The following is a 25,698-nucleotide window of genomic DNA, read 5'->3' on the forward strand; positions in this document are numbered from 1 at the left end:
GGTTAGCAGCGTAATGACCCTCCACACTGTCCCGTCCTCACCCCCAAACATGTGAATGTGTCACTTGGCAAAGGGGATTCAGGTTGCAGAAGTAAGATTGCCACACAGCTGACTTTGAGACTGGAAGATGATGCTGGATTATCTGGGTGGGCAAAAGAGAAAACCAGAGAAAGAGCCATTTCTAGAAGCATCCCTACCTGCTGTTGCTGGCTTTGAAGATGGAAGAAGGGGACTGGAGCCGAAGAATGGGGGTGTGGCCTTTAGACGTTAGAAAAGGCGAGGAAACAGATTTTCCCCTAGAGCTTCCAGAAGGAATGTAGGCCTGCCGACATCTTGATTTCAGCCTCGTGAGACCTGTGTCCGACCTCTGATCTCCAGAAGATAATAAATTTGTATTGTTTAAATCACCAAGTGCGTGGGAATGTCTTACATTAGCAAGAGGAAGCTAATGCAACTGCAATTGTTATCTCTAGGAAACCTTCAGGAGCAATATAAGATTGTTTACAGGATCTGCGTATTTGCCTGAATTTTGACTGTTGGGGGGAAAAAAACGTTATGTCTGACCTGTGAGTGCTATATAAATCCTCAGCTGCTGTTATTTATATAGAACTTATATCTTAATAGCAGCATGATAGGGTTGACAGTTGCAGTCTCCTGACCGATCAGAGAATATCCTTACTACATATTGGTTGCTGTAAAGGCCTTTGCCTTTATTGCCAGGAAGCTGAAAGCCTCGTGGTGTACTGCTTAAGAATGCAGGCTCTGAAGCCAGGTTTTCTGGGTTCAAATTTCCTGGTCCAGTTTTGCTAGCTGTTTAGCCTTGGACAAGCGAGGTGATCTCCCTGTGCCCCGGTCGTCTAGTGTGTAAAAATGTCAGTGTCTGCCCTCCTGGGGATGGCGGCAAGTAAAACACAATACTCGTTCACAGCGAACGAGTCAGGCGCGGTTTGCCGCTGATGGTAGGGCTATCATCTAGCGGTCTGCAGTGACGCATCTTTGGGGTAGTAACTGCACTCTTGTATCTCCTGCTGTTTTATTTTCAGTTTACTTTCTTGATTTATTTTCTTCCTTTTCAGCGAATGGCTATAACCAGACTCAGTATTTCTTAGAACGAAGCAGACCACAAGTTAGTATGTTAGTGAGAGGGCACTTGACTGCAAATGATAAAAACACAACTCTAACAGGTAAAGCACAGAAAAAGGAAAATCGACAACTCCAGAACTGAATTCAGGTCTGACTAGCCCAGGAGGCTCCTGCTTTCCTCTCTCTCTGTGTGTCTCTCACTCCGTCACACGTACACACGCTCACACACACTCACGTACACACACTCCTGAAGTAATTAGCGGTGGTTACAGTGTTCACCAAGAACATTCGGGACATACGCACACAGGCAATGTAAGCAGCGTGCAGATTGAGGATTTGGTCTACAGCTGTTTAAATTTTATTTAGCGTCAGTCTTAGACTTACAGAAAAGTTGCAGAGATGGTAAGTCACGTGTGCCCTTCACTGAGCTTCCACTGGTGATAATTTGCATAACCCTACTAGACTTGTCAAAACCAGGACGCTAACATTGGCACGATACAACTGCCGTGAGTCTTACTCCCGTGTCACCGGTTTTTGCCCCTAATGTTCTTTTTTCTGTTTCAGGACCCAGTCCGGTGTTTTTAGCCCCCTTTAGTCTATCGCTTCTCGGCCTTTAGGCCAAGATCAAGTGTAGTATCCCCTCTAGTCTGTGACGGTTGCTAAGTACTTTCTTGTCTTTTATGACCTTGATGCTTTTGATGAGTATCGATTGGCTAGCGAATGCCTTCTCAATTACAGTTTATCAGCTGTTTTCTCCTAATGAGATTGCAGTTATGCAGTTTTTGAGAAGAGCTCCCACGGAAGCGTTGAGTCCTCGGAACGCCCCATCTGAGGTACGTGGTTTGCCTCCTGTAAGTCACACCCTCTCGTGGTTCCAGTGGGCTCTGCTGGGTTTCTCCGCTGCGAAGTTACTGTTTTGCCTTCGCGGTTGGGGGAAATCTGTGGAGGTATGAAAACACCTGTTTCTCCTAAAACTTCTGCTCACGGGTTTCAGCGTCCATCAGCGGATCTCGCCTGAAACAGTTTTTCTTGTGTTTGTCTGATGGCGATTTTGTAGGTCTTTTATTCCTTCCACACTTGTCACTTAGAATTTGCCTGCAAGGAAAAGCTGTCCTTCTCCCCTATTTATTTATCCACTTGTTTGTATCAGTGTGGACTCGGTGACGTTTATTTTGTTCTGTGAGTTACACAGTACTATCGTTTCTAATTTTTTTTTACTCAAATTATTCCATAAGGAAGTAGGAGCCATGAGCCCTCAGTGATTAGGAACCTCGGCAGGTCAGGCCCTGTGTCTTTTTTTAAAAACTGCCATCCTTTCTCAAGCACTTATTTTCTGGCACCACGGGCTATTTTAGGCTCATCTTGTACATGCCCTTGCCCAGCCCTGGAATCAGCCACTTCGACAAACTCCATTTTCCTTTATTGGAGAATACTGTATAGAAATCAGCATCTGGTCGGCCGACGTGCTCACTGCTGTCGGAGATGGTCTTGGGCCCTCTCAGCAGACAGAGCCAAGGAATAGGGAATGTGTGTGTACCTATGGGTCCAGGGACACAGAGACACAGGCATACCTCTGTTTATTCGGTCCTAGTGGGCACCTGAAGTCGTTACAGCATTTCCAAACCGGGTCCCGTGAGAAGTACAGCATTTGCATACGGTTCTTTTTGTAGCCTTTCAGTGTGCCACCAAAAATATTATTTTCTAAGTTAAGTGTGTTTTTTATTCCTGATCCCCTCCCATGTGGTAATGTGACACATTTGTCACAAGAGTCTCGCAGAGTGTAGAGGGTCCTCGGTTCACATGTGTCAAATCTTCTCTCCCGGTTTTATGCCGCAGCTCTGGATAGATTGACTTGTACTAATTTCTGTAGTATTGGGATATGTTTAAAAGTTTTCTTTCTTGAATGTTTTATATCTTGGACGTTAGGATTTAATCTTAGGGCCTCACCAGCCCCCCTCTTCTGCCCCCAGTTCCTTGTCAGGCCACGTCTGCTCTCACTCAGGTGGGGTGGCTGCGGGTCGGATGGGGTGCGAGAGAGGTCACGCGCTGGCATCTGCCGACTTGTCTCTGATTCAGTTCTTTTGCAGTTCTAAAACTCTCCTAGTGACGCTGACGATGTAGTTTTGCGCAGAATTGACTTTTCACTTTTTTGTTTCGCTCGCTTTTGGAGAGAGCTTTTGGGCAAATCCAAATACGCAAGCAGTTCTCAGCTGCCTGCAAGTCCCAACTGTTGGGTTTTACCAGCGAGACTCCGTGGGGGATTTGAAAAACTGGAGCTGGACGAGGCTGAGGCTGAGTGTCCCCGAGATGCTGCTGTTGTTGTTTAATGGTTAACAGTTGTACGCTGCAGGCCAGCCACAGAACTGCGTTGTCGTGGCGTAGAAACGTCTCCGGGGCCACTAACTCATCACCGATCACGACTAAAACTTAACCTCTCGATTGCTAGCCTAGTGGCGAGGACACCGGCAAAGTCTCCCCGTTCGTACCAGCAAGTTATTGAAAAACTATAGAACTTGTCATTGCTGTTTCCTTCCAGTACTTAACGCTGTCCCTCCGCACACAATGTGCTTTGTGTCCGGTCGCTTTTAAAACTTCTTCTTTATTACTGGTCTTAAGCAATATGATTGTGACGTGCCTTGGTGTATTTTTGTTCATGATTCTTGTGCTTGGGATTTGTCAACGTTCTTGAATTTGTAGGTTTCTCGAACAGTTTTTACACACTCCTGACGGGACTCGCGATAGCACGTGCATTCAGCCACGTGCGGTTGTCCTCTGGTTCTCTGGTGCTTCGTTCTTTTCTTTTCTTTTTTTCTTAAGTCTTTGTTCTGGGATGTAGTGGTTACTTGGAAATCATTTGTTTTTGTCAGTTCTTGCTTTTAAGCTTTGTTGGGCAGCCCCAAGGCAGCCTATATAATTTCTTCGGACTCTAAAGGCAATACCCTTCCAATTCCTCTATCTGATGTTCTGCTTATCTCGAGGTTTTTCCACTATAATTGGCGGAAAACTGGAGCTATCACAGGCCCTGTGTGAGCTCTTGGGGATTCTTCCAACCTGTCCTTTTCTGGTGGTCCTTTTCTGTGCCTCGGGCAGGTCCTTCCATACACGTGCTGACCAGCATTATTAGGCTGAGACTCCAGAAACTCTGCAGATCTCGCCTGTGCCGCTGTCCTCCCCGGTCCTCTGGAGCCCTGCCTCTCTGGCTGCCTGGGCTCCCCTGGCCCCCCAGCTTGCTCCTCGACTCCGAGACCCCAGCCAGGCTCTGTGTGGGTTCCCCACCCGCCCTGTGGTCTGGAAGCTGCTGGCAGTGAGCAGTCCCGACTGTCCTCACCTGTTCTGCTGCTGCCCAGGATCCCAGACCTGCACTGCCCGTGGTCCAGTGCGACAACGGTCATGTCATCGCTTTTGTCCAGTCTGCAGCTTAAGGGGGGAGGGTAACTCCAGTCCCTGTTACTTCATCATGGCTGGAAGCAGAAGTCATAGGTAATTTTGAATTTTTAGCAATGTCGACCAGTTCTTGTTGACCCATCTAGGTTGTGTCTTTAACCCTGGCTGTGCACACGGCAAAGCACCTGCCCATGCCTCACCTCTTCCTCTGTTGAACGTAATGTCCATCTAGCTGGAGGTGCCTGGGGAGAAGAATGATTTCCCGTGCTCCTTACTGCCACGTAGATGTCCAAATGCATCAGACAGGATCTAGCCAGGGCAAAGTTGCCAACGCTCGTTGTGTGTCATAGCCATGGGGCAAGTGCTGACAGAGCTCACTTTCCCACCCTTGCAGAAGAGGAAGCCTGTAGTCATTACTAGATGTCTCTTCCCCAGACCCGAGGTGCAGATGTGGAGACCACTGGGAGGGAAAGTGCTGGAGGGTTTGTAACACACACACACGCACGCATGCACGCATTCCCAAGGGAATTGTGAACTTCCAAAGTCCGTGAACTTGAGAGAGAAACTTTGTCCTCTTAGGTACATGCACCTGTTAGGGGGTGTGTGTAAGAGCACGGAGAGGAGAAATGCCACACGGCTCCTGGTCGGCCTGGCGATGATACAGGCATCCCCAGTGCCTTGGGTGACAGGGCCCAACGAGAAGTCGCAGGGGGGTCCGTGAGCCGAGAGTGGGAAGGGCGGCCGTATCGTCATCTGGTAGAGCCATGCACGCCCTTCGCCCTCCTGGTGACTGCTGTTCCCTAGCACAGGTGCATGGAACCCGGCTGGGGCCCCACTTCTCGCCCCTCACCACCCCCTTCCTTCTGGTGGCCCTTGCCCCTCCTCTCCTCCCAGCCAGCCCTCAAGACACACTGCAGCCGAGCCAGATGGGACACACTCCACGTGTACAATACAGTTCCTGGCATTTGCGGCATAGACTGGAGAGCAGGGCCTGCACTGTTTATCTAGCACAGTCTTGTACACAGTAGGGACTCCAAGGCCTAGCAAATGAATAAAGTGGGGAGGCCAGGCCACCCAATAGAGTGTATCTTCCTCAGGTTCAGGAAGAGAGGCTAATCAAGGCAAGGGAGCTTGTGCCCTCCCCCGCCATCTGACACAGACCCCTCACTCTCAGGACCCTTGGGGTGCCCCAGGTGTAGGCATGCCGGCCTTGAGGTTCCCCCCTCCCCCCACCCTCCAGCTTGGGTTCAGAAGAATGGATGGGCCAGCACAGGGTCCTCGGCTGCCTCCTGTTCTCTGGGCAGACAGCAGGTGGCTCTGTTCCCCTTCATGTAGCCCGGGAACAGATTCCCTCCAGACCTGCGCTAGGCGCCGCGCTAGGTGTACCGCGGTGTACGAATCAGCCACGACGCAGATGTGCCCACTGCACTCGAGGGGGTGATTCTTTCCCTCCCACGCGCAGTGAGCACAAACCTGCTGGGTTCCTCGGGGCTCTCCTTGAATAGGCTGTCACAAGACGGAACCACTGAGCGGGGAAAATAACCACCAGCACGGCTTTTTCATGTGCCCTACTCAGACCTCTGCGCGGGGAAAATCTCCTTCCCCGCGGCGCCCCGCACCCCGTGTACCCCAAGGAGCCCTTCTCTCACCCTCTATAACGAATATGCCCAAGCTTCTTGTCCTCTCCCCGTGTGAGTTCTCCGGGCCGGCAGACGACAAGTCTAATGCCGTCATCTCTCCACTCAAGTTCAGAGTCTGATGAGGCTCCCCAGCCTCGCGTCTGCCTCCCCCCCCATTCCATCCCGGGCAGCAGGTCCGTCGGGGCCGCCTTTCGGTCCTCCCAAGAGCCCTGTTTCCTCCGACCCCAGGACCTTTGCGCATACCTGACGTGTCCCTCCTCCCCTGCGCCCACGCCATTGCTCAAACTGCAGGCCTCAGCATGTATTCCAGTTCCTCACCGTGTGTCCTTTGGGGATTAGTAAGCGTCTCCCCGAGCTCTGGGACTGGCTGTATCCCCCGAGAATCCGCAGTGCCCACACCTTGGGGGAGAGCGAGATGCAGAAAGGAGGTCTTGACCTTTCGCAAAGGAGACCCCCGGGGCAAGAGTGCCCGGAACCTAGGGAGGGGAAGAGGATGGTGCCCGGGTTGAGCCTGAGGTGCCCCGTCTAGAAGACCCTCTCTGGCGTGGAAACGTGTTGGGCGAACACTGCAGGAGAGCCCGCGTGCGCGTCCCAGCGGAGGGTCCCGGGACCCCGAGCTCGCAGCGCGCGGGGCGGGCTGCTCGCCGCGGGGTCGGCCTCCTCCGCGCGCCCGGCCGGCAGGTGCGGGCCCGCCCCGCTGCGCCCCCGCGACCTGCCCGCCCCCGCCCCCGCCCCCGCCCCCAATCCCCTCCAGAGCCGCGGTGGGCGGGGCCAGGCGCGCGCCGCCGCTCCCCGCTCCCGCCCCCGGTGCCTCAGTCCTCGCGGGCGGCCCGGCTCGGCGGCGCGCCATGGCCCGGAGCCTCGGCGGCCTCTGGCTGCTCCTGGGTGAGTAGGGCCGGGGTCCCTCGGGGAAGGTCGGGGGGAGAGGGGCGGCCTGGGGGCCCCGGGAGCTCGCAGGGGCGCGGGCACCTTTCCCGCGCGCGCCCGCGAACTCGCTTCCCCGCACCTGTGCTTGCCGGCCCCGCGCGGGCTTCCGCGTGGTAGCAGGCACCTTGCAGCCTCGGCGCCGGGAACCGGGTCCGCGGCCCATTTATCTAGAAACTAGTTAAAACCGAGAATCTCTGACTGTCTCATGCAGCACTTGCTGATTTGCAAGTAAACCTCCCTAGGATGTCCTTTGCAAAAATGAGACCAGCCTTCTTCCTCGGGAACGTTTCCAAACCTTCTTGTTGTTGTTTGCTTGTGAACTTGGCACTTCTGTGTGCTAGAAATTCAAAGAGGGACTCTCGGTGAGGAGGCAGAGCATACTCAGCTTTCTGTTTGGGGAGAGATTATAAAACAAACCCAGGGACTAGAGGAACCTGCGCCACAGACTTAGCATAATTTACCTTGAAGTTGTCCTCGTGACTTCCCTGTCAATGCTAAGAAACCTTGCTAAACTGCTTTAGCCACTCGACTCACTTCATGTAGTTAGTTACTTTTTAAGAAAAACTAAATACAGGGCACTTAAGCGGAAGAATCCAGCGGCCCGGAGATGCACGGCCGGCGGCTACTGCCCTGGTACTTGTGGTCTTTCCCCAGAACAGGTGATGTTGGTGGGGAGCACCTGAGTGCGAGTCCTGATGAGGGATGACCGCTGCCCTGATTACGTAGTGGGGGGGGGGGGGGCAGCAGCTGGGGGCAGTGTGGCTTGTCGGCGGAGGTGGCCCAGGCCACCTGGAGGAGAGGGGCTTAGGGACGTGCAGGAGCCTGGTGGTTGCAGGCTGGCGGAGGAATCTCTCTCATTTATTAAAACCCTTAGCATCTGCTTCCCTGCAATGTAATCTGAAAACTGATCTTGCCTCTTAAAGTGTCTTGGCCGAGGTTCTGTGTAAAGCAAAATCTTACAGTATTATTCTACCCTTTTGTGTTGGGATCCATTTGGTTTGACATGGAACTTACTGTTTTAGTTTCCTAAGAAATGAACGCGTCCCTGCTAACAAGGCAGGAAGCCGGGTTGTGTCTCTTTTCTTTTAAGGCAACTGACTAAATGTCCTCACTGCTGTCCAGAAGCTGCACCCCCTAAAGCCTGTGTAAATAAACACTATTGTCATGATCACATGTAAGGTCTTTCCGTGTTTCCCAAGAAAGTAATACATGTTCTGGAAGTTCAAAGTCCTGTAATCTTAACATTATTCTGAGTGGTCTGGCTAATGTTTGTATCTTTATTTTCCAAATAAACGCCGCCTTACGAAGTTATCAGTAAATTAATGTCATTGGAGCCCAGCAGTAATTAGTAGAATTACGGAGCCCACAGTATTTTCTTCCCAAATTATAGCAGTAGCCAGATCTCCCTTGGTGATGCAGATTTCGCTACCCAAAATAGCAATGTGGAATTTCCTTCTTTCTTTTTTTTTTAAGTATGCTAGTCCATAGGCTCAAGAACTTAACCGTAACAGTTTTATAACCACGCTGTTGTAAGCCTGGACTTTGTGTATGCGCTTGTGTTTACAGAAGACTGGTATGACCGCATGCATTTTGTAAATTTTAAGTATAGCCACTGAAAAGTTTTTCATCAATCAGAAGAGAAGGACGTTTCCAGAGGAGCCAGGGTTATTCTGGGATGGCTGTGTTTGTTGGAAACCCCTGTATCTGTGAGCCCACCCTCACCCGGTGTGCTGGCTGATGCCGTCTTGGGTGATATGCTTGTCTGTCACCTGACCTGGGAAGCAGGTGCCCTCCCTGGTGTGCAGGGAGGTGGGGATGGGGGGCCGCATTGAGGGTTTTCTTGCAAGGCTGCCGTATTTATTGAAATATATGACTCTATATAAATACACGTATAAATGTTTGGGACTGGGATGTCGTATAAATGTTTGGGACTGACTGGGATGTCGCAGGAAATACAATAAATGTGTCTACTTTAGATTGTGGCGCTGGTTTCAGTCTGGAGACAGTTCTAACCCTGGAATCCAAAGCTGAAGGATTCTTGTTTGCTAATCAACTCGGCGTGTTTGTTTACTCTCCCTGGGTATTTAACCGCAGGGAGAGAAATTTCTGGATTTTTGTCTCCCTCCCGTAGGCACGTTACGGTCAGGCCCAGGCCAGAGCTGTTGAGAGAGCTTGTACCCACGCTGCAAGTTGTAGTGAGCCTCCTGCCAAGGGAATGTTTTCGGTGGAGTCCTTCCTTATGGCAAATAGCTGGTTCTGTTCCTCCAGATTCCAACCCACCCCCCCCCCCCCGCCCCCGCCGCCCGGAATGAACCGATTCCACAGCTTCTCCTCAGTTAAAATGTGGGTCTGGCAGAGCGTGTGATGTGGTTGCCGCTTGTGGTGTGAATGCCAGTGCTGAGCCCCCAAGAGTGGAGCCCCCAGGTTTGGCTGCCAGCGTCCCCAGCCTTGGGGCGGTCAGAGCCCTTCCTTCCCAAGGCCAGGCCCACCCGGCATGGGGGGGCTCTCCCCTCTCTGGGCCCCGACTCAGGCCTGTCCACCAGGATTGCCTCAGGGAGGGCAGGGGACCCTGGCTGAACAATCCGTTTCCTGCTGGAGCCGTGGGAAAAGCGGGCTCCCTCCCCTCGGTTGGATCTCCAAGCCCGGCTGTCACATCCCATCCTGTGAGCCGCGGGTGGGGGGACCATGACAACACAGACGGACAGGTGCCTGCTACGCGGCAGGCAGCAGTGGGCTCTGAGGGCTTGGAAACCCCGCCGGGAGCCTCTTCTCTCCCAGGCCTCAGGGAAGGCATCCTGAGGGTGTGTGGCAGGGAGGAGGAGAGCAGGAGTGGGAAGGGGAGAGGGGAGCCGGGTGGAGGAGGCCCCGTGCCCGCCTGCCTCTGCACGCCAGAGAGACAGGTGATGCTGAGAGAGGGGATGCCCGCCCCCCTCACACACAGAGCCCCCCGGTGAGGTGGCCTCGTCACCAGACCTGCCTCCCTCCGTGACAGGATGACCCCCACCGCTGAGTGACGTTCTGGAGAACTCACGGGCTCTCAGTAAGGACGGTTATGTCAGCAAAGCGGCCCAGGAGGGCTCCCGACCTAAACAGGACCGTATTCATGTTAACATAATGAGGTGATTGTTGTCCGTGGAGAAGATTTTTTTCCCCCAAAGATTGTTTTATTTCAGTATTTTCCTTGCCACGGAAAGACCTCACTTCCATCATCATCTGAAGTATGTAAGCACCCCCCCTGGGAGTGCCCCCCACCCCCACCCGGAGACGCACCAACCAGGCCGGGGGGCAGAGGCCCCGCTTCCTTTGTTCCTCATCAGGCCTCGTGCTGCCTCCTTTATTTGGTCCTCTGATGCCGCCCTCCCTGCCATGGGCGGTCCCCACAGTGGATGCTGGGACCTCTCCCGCCTGGCCTTGCTTGCCTCCTGCCCCCCAGCTGCACGGCCCCCCTTCCAGATGTCTGCCTGCCTCTGGGAAGCCTTCCCCGGCTGCCCCTCCCGCCACCCCTGGGGTGGGCAACCATCTTCCCACCGGGTCACTCACAGGGGCTGGGGTGCAAGGGGACCTGGCTAGCACCCACCGTGCTCTCCCGGGCTCTGCACCTCCTGTGCCTGCAAGGCCCACCAGGAAGGAGTCTTCCTGAGCCACACGTGCCCGGGAGGGCAAAAGGCAGCAATTGGCCCAGGGAAAGAATTGCATACCGATGACCGCCATATTGTCACATACTCTGACCCGCGATCAAGTAGAATTCAAGCAGTTCACGTATCACGAAGCAAAACCGCATGTCACAGAGGGAAGAGGTCTAGCAGGCATAATCACTTAAACAGAAACCTGGTGACACTGATACCCAAGGTTGGCTTTCTCTGTTTGTGTGTGTGTTTATTGCCTCTAGAAGATTCCATGGGTGTGATGGTCAGAGGAAAGATGGCTGCTGGCTGGGTAGGTGGACAGATAGGAGAGCGAAACCGTTTCTCCTGGAAACTCCTATGTGTCCTGTACCTCAAGTGGGTCGTGTTGTGTCATGACAGGAAAGGGGTTCTAGTAGGTAGCCCACTGCTGGAGGCTGCCCTGTTCAGCTTTGGACAGCCCCTCACCCCCGCAAGAATGGCCCAGCACCAACGTCTGTGGGGCCGAGTCTGAGAAGCCCTTCCGTGTAAACACGTATAAACAGTGCTCTTTGCGCGAAAGGAAATAAGCCATGGGGGTAGAGCTGGAGGTGGGGGCCCTTCTCCCGAGCCCTGAGCAGTTTTGGAAAAGCCCTCCAGATCCCCAAGGTGGTTATGCAGAGGCCTGAATCTTGGAACTTTCCGGAAGCCTTGATGGCTGAAGTGTGGCGAGAGGAGGGCTTTGAGCAAGGCGGGCGCTCAAGGAGGACCCGAGCCTGTGGGCCAGGGTAAGCCATCCAGATTTCATCCCAGGGCAGTGGGGAAGCCTGAAGCATCTTAAGTGGTTTGGGAGAGCCGTGGGCTGCTGTGCTTCGGCGGGTTGGAGGCAGGGGACCAGCGAGGGCTGGCGGGATGGGGGTGCAGCCGGAGGTTTGAGGTGGCAGGAGTGAGGGACACGCCGTGGGTTTGGGTGTGGGCCGCAAGGAAACAGGGAGGCATCGGGAGCCGCCAGGCGCCTGGCAGAGGCGGAGGGTGGGGGTCCACCGCGGGGCTGGCGGGGAGGACGCATGGCCCCCACTTAAATTCGAACTTCAGATAAATGACGGACCGTTTTAGTATAAGCCTGTCTCGTGCCATACTTCTAAATACTCATGCTTAGCTGACATTCACATTTACTTGGACGTCCTGTATTTTTATTTGCTGAAGCTGGGAGCCCCAGTCACAGCAGCCACGTTGGGCTAGCTGTCCCCCTTGGACAGTAAGGGACAATGGCAGGTAGGCCGGTGTCCACACAAGCGCAGGGCCCAGAAGAGAGGTACGGCCGGGAGAGACATCTGGGGTAACATCACAGTCGGGAAGGTGTGCGAAGCGCAGACAGAAGGGATGAAGACGGGTGCTGGCCGGGGACTAGCAGTCGAGGCCACGGAGAGGAGACAGATGTGGCTGCAGGGTGCCACTGGGCACTTTGACAGGGGCAGCATCCGTGGGGCCCCTGAGAGAGGGGTCAGCCGGGGTCAGCCAGAGAGCCTGCCGACCCCAGGTTCCCTCTGGGGCGCCCTGGTTTTAAATATGCAGATCTCTGGTCCACCTGGGCCGGCTGCCCATTTTCTAGCTAAGTGGCTGTTGGGGTTTGAATGGCAGTTGCTCTGATTTATTGACTGATCGGGGAGGATTCACATCAAGACCAGCTGGTTAGGAAGCCACACTCAGTACCTCCCCCCTCCAGCAGGACCCCGTGTCCCCCGCGGGTTCCTAGCAATTACTGCAAACGGGCTCCCCTCCCCTATTTATTTTCTAACTGGCCGCTGCTGTCCTCTAGGCTCCTTTTCGTATGTTTGCGGTGTGGTTGGTTGGCCTCTCTCCCCGCCCTCGGTGTCTGGCAGGGCTGTCTTCTGGCTTTGTTTCCGTCCTTCTCCCCCTTGACTTTTTCAGACACGTCATGAGATCGTCTCGGGGACTCTTCACTTTGTCTTCTGCTCCCACTTGCTGGGACGGTGTCTCTTCCGCCAGCAGCGTCCCAAACCTTCGGTCTTTCTCCTTCGGGAGCAAGATGCTTTTTATGTCATGTTATCTCAGCTGGGTGAGCGGGGGAGGAAGGAAGGAGAACGAGCCTTCTTTCCATGTGTGAGCTCTGCTTTCTTGATGTGAAGGAAGAACCACTAACTGCAACCACACTAACAGCGGGAGGAGTTGGGAGCTCTCTGTGGCGGGGGGGGGGAGGTGCTGGCGCCACGGAGAGGGGGGCACAGGTGGAGAGGAGGTCTGCCATGCGAGTCTCGAGCCTTTCTGGGACAAACGGGGTCTCTCCAGGTGCCCGTGCAGACCCAGGAGTCTGCCGACCGCTGCTCGTCTTGTGTTTTGCTCCGTCATCGCTAGGTCAGGTGGCTTCGGTGCGTGGCGTTAGTGGCACTGGGTTCTCTTCCCAAAAGACGTGCGAGAACTTCCATCCTTTCCGTCTGTATCGGGGCAGTTTGCGAGGCGCAAATGAGAGACATCGCCCAAGAGCTGAGGACCCCCATTTCCACCCAGAACACCATCTGGGTGGAGCCCCTTCGGGGCTGAAGAGAGCAGACTCTCATGGGTATGGGTCCGCCTGGGTTTCCTATTTCTCACGGCAAGGACCCTGTTTCACGCTTTCTGTGAACTTGTCCATTTTATCCAACGTGTAACGATATAGACAATTATCTTGTTTTTCTACTTGTGCCTGTGGACATTTGCCCTTTTTCGGAGCGATTCGCGACCTGAGGGTTTCGCGTTGTTCCTTGATGGACGTGGACACGCTGGATGTCTGTCGTCTGTCCCCCAGCCCCACCCCCAGCAGACCAGTTCTTTTTCCTCAAATGCTGAACCCGTTTGCTTTTCTTTTCAGTAGTGACGCTTGTCCAGTCCATTCTCCGCTGGGCCTCTTGGCCGCCTTCCCCAAGTGTCTGTCTTGTGGCCATTGTTAATATTTTCTACATTTTCCGTGCGTGTGGCTTCAGTTTCCTCCTTAGCCTCTGAATTCTTTGGAAGCAGGTTTTTTAAAAATCCCAACTGCTCAGGTTTTTTGGTTTCTGTTTCAGATTCTGTGTCTCCTTCTCTCCCTGACCCTCCGCCATTCATGCTCTGTCTTTCTCTGTCTCAAAACTAAATAAACTTTAAAAATAAAAAAATACACGTACATAACATAAAATTTACCACCTTACCCATGTAAAGGTTCTGTGGCACAAAGTACGTTCACATTGTCGGGGAACCATCCTCGTCATCCATCTCCAGAACTTTCTCGTCTTCCCAGACTGCAACTCTGCCGTTAAACGCTAACTTTTCATAAACACGAGCACCCCCTGCCCCACCCCCCACCATCTGCTTTCTGTCCCTAGGAATGTGTACTTCATAGGAGTGAACTCACACAGTACTGTCTTTTTGTGGCTGGCTTGTTTCGCTGAGCCTGATATCGTCAGGATTCACCCACCTGCAGCCTACGGCAGGATTTCCTTCCTTTTCAAGGCTGAATTAGGGCGCCTGGGTAGCTCAGTCAATGAAGTGTCCCACTTCGGCTCAGGTCATGATCTTGCGGTTCATGAGTTCGAGCCCCACGTCGGGCTCTGGGCCGACAGCTCAGAGCCTGGAGCCTGCTTCCGATTCTGTGTCTCCCTCTTTCTCTCTGCCCCCCTCCCACTTGTTCTCTCTCTCTCTCTCTTTCTCTCTCTCAAATATTTAAAAAAAAAAAAAAAAAGTATAGATAGGCTGCATTTTTATCTGTTCATCTGTTGGTGGACACCTGTGTGGCTCCCGGCGTCTGACTGTCACGAGTCGTGCCGCTGTGAACACGCGTGCGCACGTATCCGTTCGAGACCCTGCTTTCACATCTTTTGCGTGTCTGCCTCGGAGTGGGATTGCTGGCTCAGATCGTGGTTCTGTGTTTACTCTACTTTCCCGGAACTGCCATCCTGTTTCCCACGGCAAGGGCACCATTTTGCATTCCGTCAGCAACGCTCAAGCGTTCCAACTTGTCCACATCCTCACCAACACGTGTTATTTTCTGGTTTTCTGAAGGTAGCCATCCTGGCAGGTGCAAGGTGCCCGTCACTGCTTTCCAGGTGGAATTTAACTCTGTCAGCGATGATACTCTGGTTTATCAGTTTTTAGTCTGACGTTGTCTGACTCCACTGCCCGGTCTTTGGGTGTTATTCCGTGTCAGTTAGGTTTTGGGCCCGCTTTAGCATCCCATTTTCTCATGGATGCGGGGGACACGTGAACAGGTGCCCCCACGTCTAGCACAGAGCAGGCACTTCTGGGGGGGGGGGGTGAGGGAAGGAGGGAGGCAGGGTCTCTGGGCCAGAGCAAGGGGATGGTGGGCTGGGTCTGCCAGGAGGATCCTGGTCAGGTGACAAGCAGAGAACCTGCTTGATAAAGGCATCATTGGAGAAACTGCTGTTTGAATGGCAAATGAAACGGGGCTGCGGCCTAGAGGACTTTTCCTTTCTCCCTTGACTGGCTTCTCAGAGAAGAGCTGGGGCTGGGGATTCCTCCTGCTGGGGATAGAGAGTCTTTTGGGGGGCAGACGGGACCCCTGGAGGGCAGTCAGTGTGCTCGGAGGGAAGCACAGCAGTGGTGACATGCCCAGAGACCACTTGGGGAATGCCGGAAAGGACCGCAGCAACCACACAGGGGCTGGCACTGGGACCTCCTGCCCGCTGGGGACAGGGCTTGGTGACTGAAGGGCCTGGTCCGGGGGAGCCAGAGAAACCAGCCATGAGGGAGGCAGGAGCAGGTGCTCCGAGAGGCCGGGAGCTCCTCCCTCAGGGCCTGGGCACCTCAACCTCTAGAACACTTGTCTCCAGGCCTTCCTGGTCCCACCCCATCGGTGCCATCCCGAGACCACCTCCCCCAGGGAGCCCCCTGCACTGTGGTTTATTTGTAAATCGAACACCTGCGCCAGTGCCCTGCGTTGTCATTAAACACACACCAAATAGGGGCGCCTGGGTGGCGCAGTCCGTTAAGCGTCCGACTTCAGCCAGGTCACGATCTCGCGGTCCGTGAGTTCGAGCCCTGCGTCGGGCTCTGGGCTGATGGCTCAGAGCCTGGAGCCTGTTTCCGATTCTGTGTCTCCCTCTCTCTCTGCCCCTCCCCCGTTCATGCTCTCTCTCTGTCCCAAAAAAAATAAATAAACGTTGAAAAAAAAAAAAAATTAAACACACACCAAATAGACTTCTTTGACAGGTGAGCTCTCAAAATTGGTTTATAAAATCACAGAATTCCTTTTGCCCTCCTCTGGTGGTACCACAAGTCCCTTCAGGATGCCAGTGATGGCCGTGGGATTGAGTCTGGGTGGCGGCCCCTCCAGGACTCCGAGGGCCCCTTTGGGCCGTCTGTCCTCACCTTGACCTCTCCGCTGGTGCCCCTCTGTGGGAGCGGTCCTCCCAGTGAGGTGGGGGGAGGCCTGCACCTGCTTCCCTCGGCACCTGCACGCTGCCAGGCATCACTGTCGGTGGCTGGGTGGCCATCCATCGCGTGGACCTCCTGCCGCTCGAGCAAGACCCCTCTTGACCGCTCATAGGGAGGATGGCCCCGACGAAGCTGGCCTGCAGAGACGCCTCCCTTCAAAACTCCTGTGGACGTCGGTCATCCACAGGCCTTGGGGCTGCCTTGGGGGTCCCTGGCACTGAGCTGGCTGGCCTCACTGTCTCTCCCAGGTGTTCTGAGAGGAGCAAGTCAGGGATTGCCTCCTGGCTGCACCACTCCTGGGCTGTGTGACTCTGGGCAGGTCTCTTAACCTCTCTGAGCCCCCACTGTCTCCATCTGTTAAATGAGAGAACGAGAAAACCTGCCATACTGGTTATTTGCAAGGATTAACTAGACCGATGCCTGTAGAGGGCTTAGGACAGGACTTGGCCACTTGAGGCGTGGTTGTCGCCGCCCTGGGCAGGCGTCCCCAGCGTGCAGCCGCCCCCAGCGTGAGCCATGGGAGGAGAAGCACTTCTGGAAGTGGCGCGTAACAGACCTAGAGCCGGGTCTACTTTCTACCCATGATGCCCAGCTTGCTTCCAAAAAAAATACAGATGGTGGCTCTTGGCGGAGACACAGATATCCTCAGGCGCCCAAATGTGACATGGTATCGTGTCCCCCAGCACCAGCACCCTCTACGAGAGGTGAAAGCAACAGTATTTAAAAGGAGAGACGAGAAGACCGTCTCCTAAGACCCAAGCCACTCTGAGCTTTCTAGAAGCCAGAAGAGGCCTGAGAAGAGAAGCGGGCCGTCACCGGTGAGGAGTGCGAGGTGTCCCGGCGCATTCACACCTTCGCTTTCCGTGCCGTCAGCCCCCAAGCTCCCCAGAAGCCGCTGCAGGTGGACACCGTGTTCGGGGAGGTGCAGGCCCCGAGCTCCTGCATTCGGCTCAGGACCGGGTCCTCCTGGCAGCCGCCCCGGGGTCAGAGGAGGGCTGTGCACCGGGCAGCCAGGAAGGGATGGCTCGCGGGGCCTTGACGCCCGAGTAGGGAGTTTTTACTGGACACACGAGAGGTTTAATCTCTTTTTCGGTGGGTTGTCATCTTGGTTTTTGTTTTCATTTGTCAGAATAGGCTGACGGATGAGGGCAGCGTGTTCAGACCGAGTTCCGAGTACGTCATTCCCTGGGGCACTCGGGGACAGGCCAGGCATGTAGCGTCCTGGGGATTTGGCTCCCGAGGGGGTATCCTGGGGAAGTGGGTGGCTCTCCCTGCTGGCACCACTGTAGCGGGGGCCTGCGGAGTGAGGATCTTCCCGATGGCGATTAGAAGATCTGGAAAGAGCAAAGAGGTAACATTTTACCAATCGTATGTTTTTGTGGGATTTTTAAACTGTTTTTTAAGTTTATTTATTTTGAGAGAGAGAGAGAGAGAGCAGGGGAGGGACGGAGAGAGAATCCCAAGCAGGCTCTACGTCGTAGCATGGAGCCTGACCTGGGGCTCGATCCGATCTCACAAACCGTGAGATCATGACCTGAGCCGAGATCAAGAGTGGGACACTTAACTGAGCCACCCGGGCACCCCTGCACTTACTATTTTTAACCAGTTGCACTGAGGTGCAACTGGCCTAGAATAAACAGAACACGTTTGAAGTGCACAATTTGGAAGGTTCGGACATACGTGTATACCCGTGTGTGGACTCAAGACAGTGAGCCCCTGCAAGTGTCCTGGCCCCTCCCAGTCTCCCCCTCCTGCGCCTCCCATGTCCTTCCCCACCATCGCCCCTACAGGCCACTGGGTTCAGGCCTCCAGTGTCCTGTGAGTTGCTAAGGGAGGCTCATGTCAAAAACCCCACCAAGGTGGGCTGTTCATTTTGAAGTGGGATCGCTTCCATGAAAACACGTCCTCTGGAAAGCATTAGCCCACCTGGTGCAGGAGGTTCCCATTTCACAGACAGAGAAACTGAGGCCCAAGAGGTGAAGAAGCCTGCCCGGGCCCCAAGCGAGGCCTCCTCTGTCTGGGGTCTCTGGAGGCTCGCAGGCTGCACTCCCCCTTCCCCCACTCACGGGCACCTCTGGGGGGGTCTGTACTTCAGCCTCCAGCCGGGTCACCCTGCAGGAAGGCCTCCCTGCAGCTGCCCCTCCCCCAGCCCACCCTCCCACCCACCCTTCACCCCAGCTGCCCCCCGACTGCAGCTCTGGAGGACGGTGTGGGCTCTCGGGTTCTCCCTCTGGAAATAGGAAATCAGCCAGAGCAGGATGGGCCCTTCCTACCAGATCCGCAGGCACAGACCAGGGACCCGTAAAACGGGACATATCGGGTTCACATCCTGGGCCCCTTGTGTCTCATTGGAAAACCTAATATTAAAGGTCTCTCAGTGCACCTGTCCTGCAGCCCTGAAGCCCAGGGTCCCCCAGGGGAGCCCGGCCTCCCTGTCTTTCCGGCCCCCGGTCACCTCGCCTGAGGGTCCCGCCGCCCTTGTGTGGCCACCGTTGCTGCTCAGGTCAGGGGCGTTTTCCGCTGTGGAGAGAGGGAGCTCGTTCTTGGAATTCTCCCTAAAAGGACACCTAATTCTTGACGAACGCACATGCCAGGGAAGGCTGCTGTCCTGACACGCCGAGGACGGAATGCTATCTGCTCACGGCCTCCGCACACGGCCTTTTAAAGACAGAGTTACGAGTGATTTCGTTCGCAACCACACAGGAACAGAACCCATCTGGCCCCAAACGGCGGGGTTTAAAACTTCTGGCAGTTTTAGTCAGTTTTAAAACGGTAAGGTACTCTCTCTCCAAGGAAAGAAACCCCGTGAGGCTTGTTTAAGAAAAAGGGGTGCCTGGGTGGCTCAGTGGGTCAAGCGTCCTGACTCGGCTCAGGTTTGTGAGTTCAAGCCTCCGGTCGGGCTCTGCGCTGACAGCACGGAGCCTGCTTGGGATTCTCCTTCATATTCTCTCTCTCTCTCTCTCTCTCTCTTCTCTCTCAAAATAAATAAACATTAAAAGAGAGAAGAAGAAAGAAAAACACCTCAAACCAGGCACCTGGGCGGCTCAGTCAGTGCAGCCCCTCCGTCCTGTTAGTGTCTCTGTCCCCGATTCCTCGGGTGCTCCCAGGAGCCCCCGGGGGTTTCTGTCACCCGTGGCCGAGCGTCCTGACCGAGAAGCACATTCATCTTTGCCCTGAATCTGACCGTTCCCGCACAGGAGGGGAGCCCACGATGGAAGCGCCCTAGCTTCCCTCTCACACAGAACACCCGCTGACCCTCTGGTCAGCCAGTGTCACTGTCCCAACGACAGAGGACAGATGTTAACGTGCACGCACGTCAGAGAGGGTGGGAGAGGCGGGGCAGCAGATACTGTTCTGAGAAAACAGAGCTGCTCCAGCCCCCAAATGAGGCTGAGGAAGTGGCCAGGGGAACGGCTGGGGACAGCTGGGACCTCTCGGAGGAGGAGGAGGCCACAGCCACGGACAGGCCACGCTTGGGGAAAGGCATGTGTTCCCAGTGGGGAGATAGGCAGGGTGCTGGGGGCAGCGAGGGCTGGGGACAGAGGGGTGACCCTTGGAATGAGGCTGGATGGGCAGCTTGGAATTCCTTCCAGAAGCTGGTGTCCTAGCACCCCTGAGCTCCCTGTGAGCCCCCGGCACCTCTCTGTCCACGGCCGGTGGGCTTTCTCAGGGGTACCCTCGCCGTGCTCGCGTGGGATCCATGGGGCACCCGCCGGGGCTGTTGGGAAGTGTCAGGAACAGAGGGGTGGGGGGCTCCTGAGGGCAGGATTCCTGAGGGCTCCCAGAGAGCCCCAGGGACATGCTGTGGCCTCCCGGCCTCCACTGCCACGCGCCCTGGTTGGGGGGCCCTCCTTCCCAGAGCATCGAGGGAGGCCTGGCCTGGCCCGCACGTGGGTCCTGTCCTCGGGAGACCCTCCAAGGAGCTTTCCCCACGTGCCATCCTTTTACCCCCACCCTGCCCGCCGGCCTGACTCCCCAGCTTCTCCGGCTAACATCCCGGGAGCCTTCCGGGGTGTCCTGCCCACCCTGATGAGACCCTGCCCATGGGACGCCCTCCAGGAAGCGGACACAGGGATGGCCGCGGCTCAGACTTCTGCTGCCTGGCCTCCCCTCTATCTCTGCCTTCGTGGGGTTTGTTGTGTGTTTTGTTTGGGTTTAATTTTTCTTTCGCTGCTCTGGAATGTCGCTTTGTCAGCTTTGACCCACCCTGTGATGTGTGCAGCCTGGGTCCTGTCACGTAATTAGTTCAGTGGCTGAGTTCTCTCTCCCACGCCCGTCTCACATTCTGGCGGAATCGGTGGGGGCTCGGGGGTCTTCAGATAAACCCTCTGAAAGAGCGTGGAGCCCGTGGACGCCGCTGGGGGCGCCTTGCCGTATCTCTTCCTGGGACCCACAGGATATCAGTCCCCTCTGACCACAGTCCTCCCCTGACCCTGAGTCTCTGACTCTGCAAGGGCGCATTGTGTGTGGGTGCACACTTGTGGCTGGACGCCTGTCCCCTTCCCGAGAGCTCTCGTTGCCTTGAGGGGATAGCTCTTGCCCACTTTGAGACATCCTGGCCTCTCTTCCAGGAGCACAGGCCCTGACCAGCCTCCCAGTACCTGGGACTCTGGGAGGGCCAGGGGAGGTCACACCCAAGGGGACTTCAGGGCATTGCTGTCAGTGCTCCCAGGTGGCCTCCATGGCTGGCCTCCCTCCAGCTCCTCAGTGTCAGTCTCCTCTTCACTCATGTTTAAGGCTGCCAGTCAGCTCTGTTACCTTACCCAAGACTGTTCTTTACCTCTTCCTCTCCCGGTTTGACACCTTACTCTGTGAGCCAGCTGTCACCTCTGCCCAGGGCTTCAGCTTCCCATTCAACACTCCATTCTAGCACAGCTGTGGGCTGGGTCCTATCTATCCACCTACCCACCCATCCATCCGTCCGTTCATCCATCCACCACCCACCCACCCACCCATCCATCCATCCATCCATCTACCCACCCATCCACCCACCCATCTGTCCATCCACCCACCCCATCTATCTACCCACCCATCTGTCCATCCAATCATCCATCCATCCACTCACCCATCCATTCATCCATCCATCCATCCATTCAACTGTCTATCCACCCACCCACTCACCCATCCACTCACCACCTGTCCATCCATCCACCCATCTAGCTTCCCACCCATCTGTCCATCCAATCATCCATCTATGCACCCACTCACCCATGCATCCATTCATCTATCTACCCATCCACCCATCCATCCGTCCATGCACCCATCCATTCATCCATCCATCTATCCACCATCCATCCATCCATCCATCCATCCACCCACCCACCCAGCCAGCCAGTCATTCATCTATCCACCCACTCATCCATCCACCCACCCACCTGTCCATCCACCCACTCCATCCATCTACTCACCCATCTGTCCATCCAATCATCCACCCATCCACCCACTCATCCATCCATCCACCCACCCATCCATTCGTCCATCCATCCATCCATTCAACTGTCTACCCACCCACCCACCCATCCACTCACCACCTGTCCATCCACCCACCCATCTAGCTTCCCACCCATCTGTCCATCCAATCATCCATCTATGCACCTACCCACCCACCCATGCACCCATTCATCTATCCACCCACTCTTCCATCCATCCACCCTCCCAGCCATATGTCCATCCATCCAACCAATCATCCACTCATCCATCCACCCACCTGTGCATCCACCCACCCATCCACCCATTCGTCTGTCTACCCACCCATGTACCCACCAGGAACACCCATCCAGGAACTCTCCATTGAGCCCCCTGAAGCTGCAGTCTGAAATGGCACTTCACAGCCTGCTGTCATGACCCCCATCTATGACCCCCAACACCTCTCTTCATCTTCTGCCCTCTCCCCCAGGTCTGCAGTGAAAGAGAGGCCAGGCCTTCCACTATGTTGCCCAGCTTCCTGCCTAGTCCCCAACACCTTGGGACTGGGCATTAGCTGAGTTCAGTCAAACCTACACCTCTTCTGGTACTGGGTCCTTAGGCCTGCTTCTGAGCCCCAAAGCCTCAGTTTCCCGTCTAGTAAGTTGATGATCACAGTAGGACCTGCCTCCAAGATATCTGTGGGTGTGAAGAGCTTGGGCAGTGCTGTGCATTATAGAGGCCAGAGGACCGTTTCCTTTGCATTTTATTCTTGGAAGACGGAGGCAGAGGGGGCAGGTGTCTGAGGGGCCGTGGGGCGAGCCCACTCAAGTACACACCCCCTTCTAGGCCATGTTTCAGAGTCAGGGACCCCAGAACTCCATACCCAGTGTACCTGCCCTGAGGGCTGCCGGCCTCTTCTCGGGTGGGCTCTTCCTCCCGCCTGCGGCCTTATGGGCAGCAAGGGTCAGCTGAGTGTCCACACGTGTCCATGAGGCCCAGCAAGGAGTTCAAGAATTCCTGGTACAACCCTGGCTTCCCAGCTGCGGTCTCCATCCAGGGATTTGGCAAAGCCGTGATGGTAGGGGTGGGGCTGGGGTGCCCTGTGGGCAGAGGACCAACATTGCCTGGGGGGCAGTAGGTGGGCTGGGCCTCAAAGAGGGAATGTGAAGGACCTCCCACCCTGGCCCTGCACTGTTCCCTAGGGAGGCGGAGAAAGCAGATGTCCAGCGTGGAGAGGAAGAGGAGGGAGGCCTAGGGGTGGGGACCCGGGGGACAGTCTTCCCCACCTGCCCAGCAGCCACCAGAGCCAGTTGTGGGCTTAGGGGGGACGAGGGAATTTTGATCTGGGCAGTGCATTCCCTTAACTTTTTACTTTCGAGCTCATATTTATGAAGCGGGATTGTAAAACACATTTCACGTCACAGTTTGTCAGCCTGGTTTGTAACTGGTAAGCATCCAGACATAGGGGATGGGAGCAGGGAGCTCTTTGCAGCCAGTAGGCTGTTCCTGGGGCCAAGGGCTGCAGCCTGGACCCCACATTCTGGCCCACGTAGGCCAGAGGCCTGGTGGCATTGAGGGGAGGAGCCTGTGTCTGGTCCCGGGGTCCTCAGTTTGCACATGTATGAAGTGGGGGTGTGGGGAACTGCATCGGGTTGGTGCGAGGGACGGAGTAGTGCATGAGCATCAGACCCAGGCCCGGTGCTGCTTGTGACTGTCAGTCCTGGCCTCATCCCCACGGACCACTGGGAGGCGCCGTCAGACCCACCGTCAGCAGGCAGGGACCTTGCTGGGTTCTGCGGTGATGGATGAGCCACAGGCTCCCTCTCCAGGGATTATGTGGAAGCGGGTTCTGGGATAGGTGTGCAGGGAAGACAGGGGAGGATGTGGGGGGGGGGAGGCAGGGGAGGGGGGGTGGGTCCCAGAGAGGCTGACAGTCCCCTGGGCCCTTCGTTGCAGTGCATCACCTCCTCATGGCCACGGCCTGCCAGGACGCCAGCTCTGGTGCTCTCCTGCAGGAGCTCTGCCTCACCCAGTTCCAGGTGGACATGGAGGCCATCGGGAAGACGCTGTGGTGCGACTGGGGCGAGACCGTCAAGTGAGTGTCATGTGGCCCCTGGCGGGAGGAACGTGGCTGGGGTGGGAGCCACAGGGTCTGGTGCAAGGAGCCCGCTCGCAGCCGCTGTGAGGGGTTCTTCGCCAAAGTCTGTGATGGCGGAATGTGGCCGTGGGCGAAGGAGGGCGCCAGCGATAAGCGAGTGGGGGCGGGAGGAGGCCATGTCCACGATGACCCGGGGCCAGGACGGATGGTGGGCCTTGTACAGGGGGAGCTCCTGGAGGGAGGGTTCCGTCTGGGCCATGTGTAGCTGAGACGCTCGTGGCCCGTCCACGTGCAGGCGTGCGGGGGACAACAGAGAGCACTGTCTAGTGGCCGGGGGCTGAGTCTCGGTGGCAGGAGCCCCAGCTTGCAGGGATGGCTCTGCTGGTTCCCTCGGTCCCCGTGGTCAGGCTGAGGCTGTTATTCCCACCCTGTTTGGGGCTCCGAGCTTCATCGACCTTTCATGACCTGTGAACCGTCACCAAAGACAGCTGGCACTGAGCCCCTTCCCCTTTGTGACTTCAGTTTTTCTGCCAAAGGGCCCTTCTTCCTGCCTCGCTGGGTGTATCCAGGGCCCCAGGCATTCCTCAGTGGGGTCGGGGGCTCTCCCCATCCGGGGCCCAGGCTCTTGGTGTTCTGGACCGGGAGCCAGAACTTGAGCATGATGGAGGAGGCAGATGCTAGCATCAGAACAGCCTGTGCTTTAGCCTAATTGGCCTTCTGCCTCAGCAGAGGGATTTGTGTTTAATTAAAGATGGCACGTTAATACAATCCAGGGAGGACACAGTGGGGTCCCCAAAGAAAAGCAGTCTCCCCGCTTATCTTGAGTAAGTGACCACGGATTGGTGCGGATGGCCTGCACACGAGTGGCCCAGCAGCCGACGGGGTAACGCCAGTGGTGTTCCCAAAGAAGCAAGGGTGACGTGGTCTTAGAAATGGGAGCCACCACAGGCAGTCCCCAGTAGCACTCTGGATACAGACGGGAGTAACGATCAGTCAGGCCAAAGAAAGTTTTCCATCTTTCGAGCCACGGGGTAAAACATAAAGGGAATAGAGGCAGGGCTGAGGGTGACGTTGCTAGGACATTTTGTTTTAAGTTTATTTATTTATTTACTTTGAGATAGCAAACAGGGAAGGGGCAGAGAGAGAGAGAGAGAGAGAGAGAGAGAGTCCCAAGCAGGCTCCACACTGTCAGCACACAGCCCAACACAGGGCTCGAACTCACAGACTGTGAGATCATGACCTGGGCTGAGATCAAGAGTCGGACACTTAACCGACGGAGCCATCCGGGCGCCCCAGGACATTCTTTTATTTAAAAAGAAAATCAAGATATTTGAGGGAGCTGGAAGCAGAAGTCCTCATGGGAACGGTATGTCAGCACGTCAGCTGAGGCCTGCCGGCCCCGGTCTGTGGTCGGCAAGATAAGAGCCTGGAGAGAGGTCCAAGTCCTAGTCCCTGGAACCTCGTACACACAACGTCACATGGCAAAGGGGAAGTAGATTACAGATGGAACTAAGGTTGCTGAGCAGGTGACTTTGAATGGGGAGATTATCCCGGATTATCCGGGTGGGTCCGAGTAAGCACAAGGGGCCTTAAATGGTCCCAGCGAGGCCTTTGGAGCAACATCAGACTGGCTTTTGTGTCCTTCTGACGCACCCTCCTGCCCATCCTTCTTTGAGCACCTCCTTACTTTCTGGTACCCCAAGATTTTCCAGGATCATCGTATACGTTTTCTGCCCCCTTCCCCACTCCCCAGAAGCAGCAGTTTCTTCAAGGAAGCCCTGGTTTCTTTTATTAAAGAATGTTGTTTAGAGATGCCTGGGGGGCTCAGTCGGTTGAGCGTCCAACTTCGGCTCGGGTCATGATCTCACGGTTTGTGAGTTCGAGCCCCGCGTCGGGCTCTGTGCCAACAGCTCAGAGTCTGGAGCCGGCTTCGGATTCTGTCTCATTCTCTCTCTGCCCCTCCCCAATTTGTGCTCTGTCTTTCAAAAATAAATAAATGTGAAAAAAAAAAAAAGAATGTCTTTAGGGGCGCCTGGGTGGCTCAGGCAGTTAAGCATCAACTTCAGCTCAGGTCATGATCTCACAGTCAGTGGGTTTGAGCCCCGCGTCGGGCTCTGGGCTGACAGCTCGG

General features: G+C 55.5%; 1 protein-coding gene and 1 pseudogene across 3 annotated transcripts in view; both read left to right on the forward strand.

The window, feature by feature from the left end:
- Positions 1 to 1,681: 1,681 nt before the first annotated feature.
- On the forward strand, positions 1,682 to 1,859 carry LOC123600066 (annotated as a pseudogene).
- A 4,570-nt stretch (positions 1,860 to 6,429) lies between these two features.
- The window catches only part of RAMP1 (receptor activity modifying protein 1), a 51,498-nt gene continuing 32,229 nt past the window's right edge, over positions 6,430 to 25,698 (forward strand). Inside the window, exons 1-2 of one of the 3 annotated variants that reach the window (XM_045481921.1) lie at positions 6,430 to 6,992; positions 23,426 to 23,564. In XM_045481921.1, coding sequence (XP_045337877.1) covers positions 6,956 to 6,992; positions 23,426 to 23,564 — 176 coding nt within the window. In that variant the 5' untranslated portion in view covers positions 6,430 to 6,955. Of the gene's footprint in view, positions 6,993 to 10,269; positions 11,425 to 23,425; positions 23,565 to 25,698 lie in introns of those variants that run through there. The other 2 variants (XM_045481922.1, XM_045481920.1) reach the window with 2 other exon arrangements.

This window comes from Leopardus geoffroyi, chromosome C1 (assembly GCF_018350155.1).
Source record: "Leopardus geoffroyi isolate Oge1 chromosome C1, O.geoffroyi_Oge1_pat1.0, whole genome shotgun sequence".
Lineage (NCBI taxonomy): Eukaryota > Metazoa > Chordata > Mammalia > Carnivora > Felidae > Leopardus > Leopardus geoffroyi.